Raw genomic sequence first — 13,500 nt, forward strand, 5'->3', positions numbered from 1 at the left:
GCTTCATAAGTTTAAGCCTTACACCCATATCTTTAGTTAAAGGTAAAACACGCGAAATTTCTGCAGCACTGCTTTTCTTAAAGACAAATAATTCTATATCCAAAGCTCCCGTTAATAGTAACTAATTGCCGATGAAAGTTTAGGAGTTTATTTGGTCTTATCACTTAATTCTCAAAGCTATTCTCAATGGTGGAATTTGATTCCTCATCGTATTTATGCTTGTTATACGTTCATTCAAGCTTTGCGCTGTTTACTGTACACTTCTAAAGTCTAGGCACCTATATGTCTTATAAGCTTCTCAATGTTTTATGTAAAGAGATTATACCATACAGGAATTAGGGGGAAGTACAAGTATACAACTGTTGAACTTTCACTAAAAACAGACTTGACGTGGTCAATTGGAATAATACCGACACTTTTCAAAATTTCAGACGCAATACGACCTGCTTGCATGGGGAATGTAACTTCTCATGTAGTTGTCACGTCTTGGCAGTGGGTTCGTCTACATTTCAATTAACACATAGGGTCTCATCCGATGCTACAGAAGGTCGACGGGGACTCGGCCGGACTGCAGAAAACCTGCATGGCCGAAACTAATTTTAACCGCTCCTATAGCCGACACGAGCAGCAAAGCGTATAGGGGAAAAGCGTCAAAACTGGGTTGCTAGCGTAAAAATGTTTACGCGTCAATGAACATAAGGAGTACCTACCTCCTACCTAGGTAGGTACCTGTAACGCCAATGACGAGATAACTGTCCTTAACGTAATATCGGCCTTGTTCCTGAACGAGGAAAAGACTTTTTTTTTTTTAACCTTAGATGCGAACCCCAGAAAATAAAAACATGCGTGTGGGTGGCGACCGCAAAATGTCTTTGGCGCGCTTCTTTCTTCTCCCCCTCGCCGGGCCTCGACTCGTATTTCAATCTACGCCAGCGGGAGATCTTACCCCAGAAATCCGGATATCCATATTGCTTCCCCACAGCGTGTAAGGGCTCTTTACAAACTCCTGGTCCTGGCGCAGTATATGAATAGGACGGCTCGCCGGTGTGTAGACAGATGGAGATGTGTCGCACGTTTGTTCGAAAATTTGCATGTCGATCCCGCATGCGCACTTCGGCTAGTTGCACCTAAACTAAGGTAACCTGAACCTAGCCGTCTATCTCGCCATATCTCGCCATAAGATGCATTACCTCCGAGCTTTACTCCTTGCGACTGTGTCGTCGCTCGCCGAGGCGAGCTTGCAAGTAGTACCCGGCGCTACTTGGACTACGGTACGGCGCTTTCGATCCTATAATATCAATCATAGTACCTAGCATAACCCCTATTCTCCCCGCCTTATCTTCCCCTTGTCAGCCCCTTTCCAAATTTACATGCCCTCAATTCCACAGAAACTCCACCTAGAACACAACCTGTTGTACGTAATGTACTATAGGCACGCTTAGCCGCTAACACACCTTGGTGTACAGTCTAACGGCGAGCACCTGCAAGCCCATGGTGCCGGCGTCATCAAGGTCGACAACACATACTACCTAATCGGCGAGGACAAGACGGGCGGGAGCGCCTTCCAGAACGTCAACTGCTACTCGTCCCCCGACCTGGTGCAATGGACCTACGTCGGCGCGCTGCTATCGCGCACCGCGAGCGGCGACCTAGGCCCGAACCGGGTCGTGGAAAGGCCCAAGGTGGTGCGCAACGCCAAGACGGGCAAGTACGTGCTGTACATGCACATCGACTCGTCCAACTACGGCGAGGCCAAGGTCGGCGTGGCCACCGGCGACTCCGTGTGCGGCAAGTACACGTACGTGGGATCGTACCAGCCGCTGAACCACCAGAGCCGGGACATGGGGCTATTCGTGGACGACGACGGGACGGGCTATCTGCTGTCCGAGGACCGCCAGAACGGCCTGCGCATCATGAAGCTGGCCGACGACTACCTCAGCGTCGCCGGCAGCACGTATCTGTGGGCGGACAGCATCGAGGCGCCGGCCCTGCTCAAGCTGAACGGGCGGTACTACATGTTCGGGTCGAAGCTGACGGGGTGGGACCCCAACGACAACGTCTACAGCACGTCGACGTCGCTGACCTCGGGCTGGAGCGCGTGGAAGACGTTCGCCGACTCCGGCAGCAAGACGTACACCTCGCAGACCAACTACGTGTTGCCGGTCGGCAGCAACGCCGCGATATACCTCGGCGACAGGTGGGTGAGCCAGAACCTCATGGCGTCGACGTACGTGTGGCTGCCGCTAAGCATCAACGGCGCCACCGTAACCATGGCCAACGCCGAGTCCTGGGTGCCCGACCTTTCCTCGACCTCGTCCTCGGCGTCGAAAGCTAAGCCCTCGGAAACCGCGTACGAAGGCGAAGCCGCTGTGTACGGGGGTAAGGCGCGCGACGTGAGCTGTAATAGCTGCTCTGGAAAGACGGCAGCAGGCTACGTGGGCGGCCCAGATAAGGGAACCGTGACGTTCCGGGGAATACGCAGTGACGCCGATGCGCGCACAACTGTGCGCATACGCTACGTGAACGGGGATAGTTCGGCGCGCTACGCAAACGTGCGAGTGAATGGCGCCGCTGCGCAGAAGATAGCGTTTTTGCCGACAGGCAGCAGCGTGTCTAGTAGCACCCTAAATGTCGACCTGAAGTCTGGCAATACAAATGAAATAATCATTGAAGGCATTAATGATGGATGGGGACCTGATATTGATAGGTTGATAGTTCCCGTGCAATGAGTCCAGGGTGGTGATATGCATCAGATAAGCGGTATAGGGGGAATGAATGATATTCATACAATACAATATATAGTACCTAAGGTATTTTGACTCCCAACAATGTAGGCCTTCTTAACACTCCGTGAGTCGCTTATCATAAAGCCCAAAGTGTTACCCCCAAGTTGGATTTCCACGTGCATCTTTCGTACCAGTCAAATTTGGCCTTCCAGGCTCTTCCGTTCGTATATGTGTATATCACGCCCCCAAAAACTGAATGCTACATTGATCTACAATCCATGCTGGAAAGCTCGAGGAAAAGACGCTTTAGAAATAGCATTAGCAATAACCGCCGGACCAGCCGAAGTAATAACCGCCAAGCAACTGACTTCAAGGATAATTCCTCGTCCGTTTCACACCCCCTGCTCGACAACACCCTACAACCTTGCGTAACAACACCTACCGCATCTCCCCCAACTTGACTCCAACGGTATGGCAACATTAGAACCACTAGGCCCTTTGTGCCTGTCCTCTCCAACTCCCAAGGGGGAGGCCGACAATTATTATTCTGGGAATTCCATCAGTTAGGAAACCATTTCGCGTTGGATAGACCGTTCTCAAACGGTGACATATAATGGAAATGCTAGAAACGACGTGACTCAAACAGTGTTGACATATACGGCGTGTGGCCTTGTAGTGGAGGTTGCGGCCCAAGTTGTCGCATGTAGTAGCGTGGAGTAGCTGATTTTGTTTAGCTAGACCTTTCTCAGACATTTGGAATGGCTGACGTGTATTAAGTTTTCGCAACTGGCGCTCGACAGGGCCATGATTACAATAGTAAGCCGCAGATCTCTTCTGGGATGGGGTGCAACACTATGATATAGCAAAGAAAATGGTATCAAGTCGTAATGAGCCATGAACGCCGCGCCAGGTCCAGAAACAAACGTGCTGCAAGTTGATAACGTGAATAAACCAGAAGGCTCTAGGGAAATTCACTGAAGCATGGTGTCGGATGATCACCAGCCTTTCTTCCTGGCAAAGCGCTTGTTTAGCAAGGCCAGTACCTTTGTGACGTTGAACTGCACGTATTCCAGATCCAAGTCGTCTTGATTATCCTTCTGCATTTCCAGAAGGTCGTCGAGCTTCAAGTCGAGTTCTAACAGACCACGGTTGCGCCCTGTATGCTAATTAGCTAACGAATACAATGGGGAGCCACGTCGATGAGAACCAACCTTTGTAATGCAGGGAAATGACAAAAGTTCCCGGTAAAGGACTCGTGAAATTGAAATAGATGTTAGCTCTCCTATTGTCGGGGACATTGCTCTTCTGTATGACACCTTCTTTTTCTAGTTGCTGGTGGGTAAATTTGTACGGGCCAAGAACTTGTTGCTTTTGCTGCTTTCGTCTCGTGCCTTCGGATTGACTTCGTACATTATGAAGGTAACTCTTATATGTCTCGAGTTGGCCCACAAGGTACGAGTTGTGATCTCTAATGGTCTTGTATACTTCTTCGAGCTTAGCTGTTTCGGCAATAACACCGTCTTTCAAGGAGCCTAGGTGCTGTAACTCCTGCTCGACCTCGTCTCTCAATAAGCTAAACTGGTCGGATTTATCGATCACCTTCATCTCCTGGAGTTGGCTAAGTAGTTCCATGGCACGGATACCTTTCCGGACCATCACTGCGTCATTTCTTGACGTAGCTGCCGCATCCGCAATCCTCTCCAGACGCAAGGGCCGTCGAGCAACCGAACTGGTTGCGGGAATAGAACGCATAACTTGTACGAAGATGGACTTGGCTTCCATGAAGTAGACTTCCTCCTGAGTAATATCCAGAGCGGCTGTCAGATCGTCAATGGCCGTCTCCCATCGGCTGAACAGAGGAAGGTTTATGGCCCTATTCTCCTTCCGAGGTACCTGTGCGGGCGCGTGGCCTAATTCCGATATGATTTGAGATAAGTGTGAGTTTTCGTCCTTACAGAGTTCCCCACTATGCTTCTCGATCAAGGAGTGCATGGCGTAAATTTCGTTCAGTGTGATAGAAAGCTCTAGGTCCTTCTTCGACAGTGCCACATAGTTATCCATCTCTAGACTCTCATAAAAATCTTGGACTTCACAGAGATCCAACATGAACTTGTTGACGCGATCCTTGTTCTGTTGGATGAATGGCTGCAATTTCGCCATGTACGGTTCCTTTGCATACGATGGCTTATTAGCCAGGTTCTGTAGCATCTTAGCGACCAATGTCAGAGTTCGCCGTGGTCGATCAGATGGCACCCCGTCGATGAGCATGTACGATTTTGGCGTAACAATCGCAGGATTGATGAAACGCAAGAAGAAAAAACCACCGATCAAGGTGCAGATGACCTGATCGTTCGCGTCGGGATATTTTCGTTTGGTGAGACTCCGAATCTGTTTACATATCCATCGAATTCCATACGGAGCCTCCTCGAGCCCGTCGATGATTGTCTGTAGGAAACCGTTGGCAATTTCAGTCAGCATCGTCAAACGTGGTTCGATGATTTTCTGCACTTGAGGATTTTCGGCCGCTTGTTCGCCAGTGATACCCCTAGGAAGTGATGGTGGGAGGCTGCCGGTATCCTCTTCGATCTGCTGGCACATGCGTTCATAGACTTTTAGCGGGTTGATTTCCAAATCTAAATCTGTTAACTCGATTAGGCTGTTGATTCTGTCCGCCAATACGGATCGCAAGAAACTCTGCCCTGGCCCACGCCTAGTGTAGGTAGTCATCATACGAGAAACCGGAGTGTTCGCTCGGAGGAGTGATGAATATTCAGGGGTCGTATCGAATTGATAGGTTAAGACAGACTGATGATAGTTAATAATCGAAACCACACTGCTAGGTTAAAATTTCAAGCGACTTACTTGGAACATGGTCAATAAGAGATGTTCTTCTCGGCTCTCATATTGGTTTCCATATATAGTAAACATGACTGTCTGCAGGAGCGAGTCGATCTCCGACATAGACACCAATCGGCAGAGATGCGCGATATGCCTAGGTTCAGACTGTAGCAAGAACATAAGATTACCGTACTTTTGCGTTTTGTCGTCGTTAGGAAATGCGCCCTCTTGTAAATCGGTAGCGTCTTCAAGATGGCTGGCTACTTCATTTTGCTAGATACTCGTTTAGTCGTGACTATTATTATAGGATGAGAAATTTGACAAACCTCTTCCAGCGCCATTCGGTTTTGGATGAGCAAAGCAATTCGAGAATCGAGATATCGAACGTCTTTCTCAAGAACAAAATTCTTTTTTGATTGTGAAGAAATTTTGGATTTCAGCTCCCGCAGTATTTTCTGAGCTGTAGTCCAGTAGCATTAGCATTGTTCCATTTCACCAGAATCAACGCTTGTGAACCTCTTACCTTTGGCGAGGTCATCTTCGATTTCCAGATCGGATTCGTTTGCTGACATCGATAGGTACAGGGCTGACATAGACATTCGCTTAGACTGTCGCGCCGAGCGCGAGCCCTCGTAGGAAGACATGGTATTCTGACGCGAAATCGGTTGGAAAGAGGATGACGAGGCCGTCGATGCCCTAGAAGGTGTTTGTAACATGACTGACATATTCGAGAGTAATAATCTTGGGTAGTTTCGATTGTTCGATGGCCTTAATGCCGCTTGCGAACAGCACTACGACAGCAAGCTAAGCACAACGGCGAGATGCGATCATTCCCAAGTACCAAAAATACCAATTGCGCACTGGGACGGATCCGTATCAAACCGGTACCGCTATATATCTACAATCTATCGGACTTCGATAAATATACTCTACAAGAGGCGGTAGTAGAAACAATCGAGGAATCGTGTCATCGATCGCGCAATGAGGGCTGTATGTTGAATTGCTAGATTTACAATCGATAATCTTGGACGTGAATTATTCTGCAACAGTTGTAGGATGGGATCGGAATCGAGGGCGGCACAACGGACCAGCGACGGCCAGATTCAACGTGGTTAAACCGGATGGAGTTCGATCCGTCAAATGTTCAGGTAGTTGACTCGGATTCCCGTAAGGGAGAAAGGCCCTTTTTTTTGATCGGCCAACAAGGTCAACGAATGCTATCAAGAGTCAACCGCGACTAAATAAAGATAAGGGGAAAGCCTCGCTATCTATGGCCAATTGCGGAGAGTGTGTGTCGTGATGAGGTTCTAATCTCGAATTATATCGTCAATCTTCGGTCGGCCTGGCAAAAAAATGTCTGACAACGTAAGGCCAGTTCAGACAGGGTGATTGATGAGAGAGGGCTGCGCTGGATTGCGCTGCGACAAAACGACAAAACTAGCCGCAGAATTGAGAGAATCAAGTTGTACACGCGGATAAGTCTCAAGACATAGGGTCCTCAAGAAGTCGTGCTAGACGTTGCACGGAATTGGTTGGAAATTGACTAAGACGAAGAAGGCGAGAGAGGGGTCGGCGCTCAAAAAAGACTGGGCTGCGACAGGGCGCAAAATGGTCGGGGTGTATGGGTTTGTGTGGTGTACAATAATAAAAGGGGTGGGTGGAAATCTTGTCTTTGAATAACTGCGGGATGGTGGATGGGTAGAAAGGCACCTTTTTGGGGGGGGGGGAGGGGGGTAGGGAAACTTAGGGACTTTGGGGGAGAAGAAGGAAACTCTTAGAGTTGTATGTAAATGTACACTAGCAAGGTACTCCTGTACTGTATCAAAAGGTACAATAAAATAGAATAAAAATAATAATTCGGTTAAGATAGTCGGCTACATGTACAAAAACAGAAGGAAAGGCTTGACGCTATCGATTAATCCGGAAGCAACTTGAATTTGGGGTTCCACTAACGGTATAATAGCTGTAAAGGGGGGAAGGAATATCAAGTATATCATAGGTAGGTTAAGTGCCTAATCATCGCTAAAAAAGTAACCAAACTTATTATTAGGTTAGGTTAGGTACCTACCTAATTCTTCCATTCTACTCGCGACTTGCATAGAAGGACAAGAAGGTAGAGGCACGCACCTAGGGAATTCAACTACATAATATATTACTACCTAGGCAGGGAGTAAATGTAAGTATTAGTCAAAGGGTACCATTAAAATAATTGCAACCTCAACTTGTCCTTTTCTTTGGTTTCTGTCTCTTTTCCTCCTCCTCTTCCTCCCCTTCTTAAACGAATGAGAGAGTTGGGTAACGTTGGAGATAGTGTGTACTATACCATATTTGTGCATTTTTATGCCGGTCGCTGTCAGGGATAGGCTATTTCCTGTCTAGCGGTCTAACGGTTACACAAGACACTATACTATGTAATAAGTTTAGGTATTGTTTTTTTCTTTTTTTCTCTTCTTCGATAAAGCAGTGATTTATGCGAATATCCATTGAGCGGAAAATAATAACATAGTGGGGGAGGCGATGAGAGGGATCGACTCCGTTCGGAATGGTCGCATTAGCGTACCTTTTTATGGCTGTCACTTAAACTGTATAAAGTATATCCTCCGCGTAGATGCCACTAACATAACACCTAATATCACCTTTAACCCTGTTTATAAGTTGATATGATAATGGTTAATGTTAAATATGTGAGGTTAATGTTTGGCGACGACCCCGAAGAATCATACGGTAACCGTCAAACCGTCACCCTGGCATTTCTCAAACTCGCGAATCGCGAACATAGAGAACAGACCAGACCAAGTAAGCAATCACCACCCCCAATGTGCCTCGCGGTTAGTAAATTTGTAGGATTTGACAAAGAGGATTGGGATGCTTCTATATGTAGTGCGTGAGAAACCGTAGTGGAGATGGATTAGATCCTTACATAGTAGATGTTTAGTTAGGAAGCTATGGCCTCGTGATGATCGACAAGCTTTACGGCACAAAGTTGATATGAAACATAAGCAGGGTCCAAGTTTATGTAAATAAAGAAGCCGTATTCTGTGTCTGTCGGTCTCTCCGAGGGAACTTTGTTATGGCATGACATATTTGAGAATAAGGCGATTCTTCCTTACTTATTTAATGCCATTCCATACATACCTGGTATACATGTAAGTAGGAAGACATAACTAGGTTTTTTATTAATTATAACTCGTATCATTATATGTAAGTGCTTTTTCAAAACCAACTTGAAGACACTTAGGGTTCGGAGTTCCATTGTTAAGTTTATAAAAGCTCCATTTCTTAGGAATTACAGGTACCTCCACACATATTTTCCTATCTACGTGTACCTAGATGCATGCATGTATCGATACATTACACCTAGAAACATATGTAGGCGCCCTATTGGTGTTAGCGTGTTGTCTAGGTACCTAATCTAGTACCTAGAAGTAGTCGTCTAAACTTTAATAAGCATCTGGTCAGTTTCATCGTACCCTTTGAACTCAATACGCTATCTCTCTAGTGCACTAGGTACTGAATGGGTTTCTTCTACGGAACCCCACTTATCCAGGAACATTATCCATTCACTAACCAATAAAGGCTTTGTCTGACATGGGTTTCGCCAGGGGTAATAGGACTTAGACTCTTAGACTCTTGGAGAGTTCGTGGGAGGTAGCAGGTAAGTTCCACCAAACTTCCACACCGAACTAATTAGGTGGAAGGTTGCCAACACAAACTCTCCGACTTCACGTTAGTTATTGGTACTACTTCACGTAACTCGGGAACCACAAGCTATCGAGATAATGCAATTTAGAAAGCGCTCGGTAGCATACACCGTACCTAAACAAAAATTCAAATGCTAAGAAAAAAAAAAAAGAAAAAAAAAAGGATGACCGTCGGTCTCTGCTCGAAACAAAATTCCCGTCTCGTACGAATCAGATTAGACATCTCCCATTTACCTGAAATTACCTGCTCCGTGGATTACCTATGTTGTGCATGAGGCCTCGAGAAATTCCGTCCTTTCAAGCGGGCGGCAGTGTCGCATTTACTAATTTGATATCTCGAAAGCGAGGCAACCTGCAGCTGTCTTGTTTTGTTTCGACGCAATACTATGTACAAGACGTACGTATTTATTAACACGGGCGCTTAGCGACGCATAGACGTCATGGAACGCATATGCAAGCCCATTCCCCACAAGGCATCTGGGCGTTACCATTACTAGGTTAGGTACGAAAAGGGGAGTGGACTCAACAGTGAACCATGCTGCCCCCATCAGCTTCAGCCACCCCATTTTCTCATAACCCAAAGTACTACCCAGGTATGTAGGAAGAAGGGGACTAAACTCTGGTTCGGATGCCACCGTGCGAGCCATTATCCATCATCGCCCAGTCAGCATAGCCAAGATTCCACCTCGTTGCAAATGGCTTCCTACAAAAGTACGGTCCGTGTGTTGTACAAGTAGGTACATTCACTCATTATATGGATAGAAATGACAAGACAGTAGCAGTTTCGCGCCAAGATAGACTGACTACCTACTTTGCGGGGTTGAGCTTTTCGTCAACGCTGCTGATGCGGGTTTCTAAGAGTTACTGCGAGTTAGGTACTTACAACTTATTAAGTTAGGTTGAAGCAGTTAGATTGACATATCGTATCGAATTGTCGAACCCTGTATGTGCCGCCAGATTCGACACGTGGAAATCTGCTTCTACGATCTACTATGTACCAACGAGTTCCCGGTGAGTGCATTACGTAGGGTAGGGACCGAGATAACCTACGACCATACCAGGTATATAATGTCTACCACATGCCCGTTAGTCCGTTCGTCCGCCCTGTTCTACACTGCACTTGGGTTACCACGGACGCACGATCCGCCAAGAGAGGCGATCAAGTCAAGATGAGCAGCAGCAAGGATTGAAATCCTGCTACTACTGATCATAAGCACATCTACCGTATGTTTATTAGGTCCCTAACTATCGATTTGGTTTTCAGGGGGGAGAGGGAGAACAGTACAACATATTCTCACATACAGACACTTCTCAAGCATTTGATGCTGAATGGAATATATACCTCCTAGGTCGTTATTTCAACATATAGAGATTCCAGATACTCGGGGTGAATTACTAACAATAGAGACAACTTGGATAAATACCAAGGACCATAAAGCTCCCACAACGATCCACCTCAGATATTCATACGCAGATTTCATTCGTGGGAATAGACCAAAGCGCACTTATTTAGCGCGCAAGTTCCCGGTGCCTCTGGGGTTTCGGAATATTTTAGAATTGCAACCGTCCTCTTGATCATCGTGACTACGTCCGTTGTCAGCTAGCCTAATCCACTGATCGGAAGACAGGGCTGCATGCATTGAGGCAACTTTAGTGCTGCAATGCGAACCGCCAATGCAGGAACGCCGTTGGGTAGCGAATCAATTCTCGAATGCTTACCCAATACCGGCATGTCGGGGCGACGCTGTAGCCTTTCAACGTTACTAGTCTCGTGCTCGAAGTTTGGTGACTGCGGGAAATCTCGAAACATCATCCAAAGATTCTTCTGCTTCCTCGCATGAATGCAGCGCATACCTGCGTACATGTGCTTCGTATCACGAGAAAGGAACCTTAGCCTTGCATATGACAAGTCTGTTGCCAACCAGATCTGATAACACATCGATGTTTGACAATTGTGACGTAGTGACACCCGTTCATCGCGCATACACGCTCTGCACCGCCATTCCGGGGACAGGCAGCTCTTGATATGATATCGGTTTCATCTGCTATCACTCGATAATCTTGTATCCCGTGTACATCACATATGGTCGTGTGGGGCAATGTCTACGACTTTCTTTGTCTGATCTCTCAGTTCTCACCTTTTACGACCCGATACCCTTGTCGATCTCTATCAGCTACCCATTTCTTCGGTAATCATATAGTCTCAGCTGCCATCTGTCACGGCATCCTAACCCTATAGGTCCAACCGCGTCGTCGTTGTTATTAGTCGGCGATCATAAATACCTTAGGTACTTTAATAGTTTCCATAATAGACGATTTTTCTAACTCATTGTTAGATTCCCAGCCCAACGGAACCGAAACCCAAAAGTTGTCCCTACATTATCGTAACTATATCATAAGCCGTGCGTCATCAGCAACAATGACTACGGGGTAGTCAGAACTTCGAACCTAATGCTATTCGTTGACTACACCGATCAAACTAAAAGCACTAATGTTATACGAGAAAGCAAACATATGTCCCGCTACTTAACCTAGTGCTAACAGTACGTACATATCACTAAAGCAACTATTGCTGGCGGTGCCTGAGGATGTACTTCTCAAATATAACAACGGTGATTTAGAGCGCCAGATATCAATGTCAATTGATATCTAGAATTCCTAATCTGTTGTTGTTATTGTCTGATTGATTATGAACAATTACGAAAGCTATCGTACAAGTAATATTCTATATAAGTGGGTCTAGGGTTTGGCGTTGCCAGGGATCCACAAGGAGTCATAAACTTGGTCGACTATTCTGATATTACGATATTCACAACACTACTCGGCCATTCAGATGCACTCAAGATTCAAAGAACTCTCCAGCCGCCAAGTCGCAATTATAATGATAAAATCAATGCCATAAATATTACTTTATATATACTTCAACATAGCTCACCAGAAAGCGATTATTTTCTTCCAAATACGAGGATAATCTCCCAGTACTATTTATTGATTATCCTATTCTTTATTTACCGACGCTTCAAGAGAGCACAGACCTGATGCCTGTCTACCAAACAGAAACAGGTACCTAAACAAAATAAAACATAAACTTGCCCGCACCTACCAAGGACCAAGAACCTCTCCTAGAGAATTTCCCGTGGCGCCAAATCCCACGATATCGATATCCCCGTAGAATAACGCCGCTGAGCTTGATCATTTCCTGCCACACAGCTGCAGATTGAGGTATCGATGAAGTTTGCAATTAAGCCTACCCAACGAAACCCGGAACATGACCACCATTCGCTTCGTCATGTTGTGACTTTTGGGGTTTCGTTTGCGGTCCACATAGGTATACGTCTAGGGGGCCTAAAACTCACCTTATAACATAAACTCCAAACCCCCAACTCCACATGTCACATATCTAGCAATGGAAGGGGTAAAACTCGCCTGTTCCATAATGCTTTGATGCCTTGGTATCAAATTTTTTCCCTTCTTTTTTCTTTTTCTCCCCTTTTTTCGTTTTGGCTTTATGTTCAACACCTCTCTCCCCTATTATCTCCTGGTTCTATATCCTAGTTCAATAGGTACTACTTTGAGTTTATAGAATCATTGGAGGTACCCGGCCGAGAGAGAGGTGAGCTGTTCATCCTGTCTCGGTTTTGTAACCCTAGCCACGCGCTACGGAGTTCCTCCACGGCAGGTGACTCCGGCAGAAACGGCTCCGGGAAAGGGAATGAAGTATATTCCCTCGGAGCCCTGTCATCATCGGGTTCCGTCGCCCCGCCCATACGGGACGACGCGGTCCTGGTCCGGCGGACAGCACCCCTCCTGCGGAGAGGAGTCTGCGGGCGTGATATGTCAAGCGAGTGGATGCTTAACCCGTCGCTAGCCAGAGCGTCTCGTCCAGCAAACCCAAACGGAGGGCGTGGTAATCCTTCGTAGGGGTCGTTCCTGGACAAGACCGGCGGAGCGGCGCTTGATGGCATGGAGAGGCCATCGGGGCCGACTTCGAACGAGAATTTGCGGCGACCACCTTGTACGACCGGCTCCGATGAAGATGCATTCGATGATACAGCGTTATCATCGGAGCCCGATTCGGATGTGTATTCGCTGGAGGCATCATCCGAACTCGCTGGAAGCACGGTTGCATGGCTTCCAGCAGTTACATCTTGTTCAGCACGCTCTTCAGAGCCCTTGCTATTGCTTCCAAGGTCAGTGTGCTCCTTAGAAGATCCTGGTCTTTCTTGGTCGGACAT

At 46.8% G+C, this 13,500-nt stretch overlaps 3 protein-coding genes across 3 annotated transcripts; 1 reads left to right on the forward strand and 2 right to left on the reverse strand.

The window, feature by feature from the left end:
• Positions 1-1,085: 1,085 nt before the first annotated feature.
• Positions 1,086-2,842, forward strand: F4812DRAFT_358909 (carbohydrate-binding module family 35 protein). The gene is made up of 2 exons (XM_047931817.1): positions 1,086-1,271; positions 1,467-2,842. The coding sequence occupies exons 1-2, from the start codon at positions 1,182-1,184 to the stop codon at positions 2,727-2,729; spliced, it is 1,353 nt and encodes a 450-aa protein (XP_047790532.1). The 5' UTR covers positions 1,086-1,181; the 3' UTR covers positions 2,730-2,842.
• Positions 2,843-3,721: 879 nt separating this feature from the next.
• On the reverse strand, positions 3,722-6,289 carry F4812DRAFT_458650 (GTPase; the record flags this gene model as incomplete). Its single annotated transcript, XM_047937387.1, has 5 exons — positions 3,722-3,882; positions 3,938-5,531; positions 5,589-5,837; positions 5,891-6,024; positions 6,088-6,289. The coding sequence occupies 5 exons, from the start codon at positions 6,287-6,289 to the stop codon at positions 3,722-3,724; spliced, it is 2,340 nt and encodes a 779-aa protein (XP_047790533.1).
• A 6,542-nt stretch (positions 6,290-12,831) lies between these two features.
• On the reverse strand, positions 12,832-13,500 carry F4812DRAFT_458651 (uncharacterized protein; the record flags this gene model as incomplete). The annotated part of the gene is made up of 1 exon (XM_047937388.1): positions 12,832-13,500. The coding sequence occupies one exon, from the start codon at positions 13,498-13,500 to the stop codon at positions 12,832-12,834; it is 669 nt and encodes a 222-aa protein (XP_047790534.1).

This window comes from Daldinia caldariorum (genome assembly GCF_022478825.1).
Source record: "Daldinia caldariorum strain CBS 122874 unplaced genomic scaffold F4812scaffold_7, whole genome shotgun sequence".
NCBI lineage: Eukaryota > Fungi > Ascomycota > Sordariomycetes > Xylariales > Hypoxylaceae > Daldinia > Daldinia caldariorum.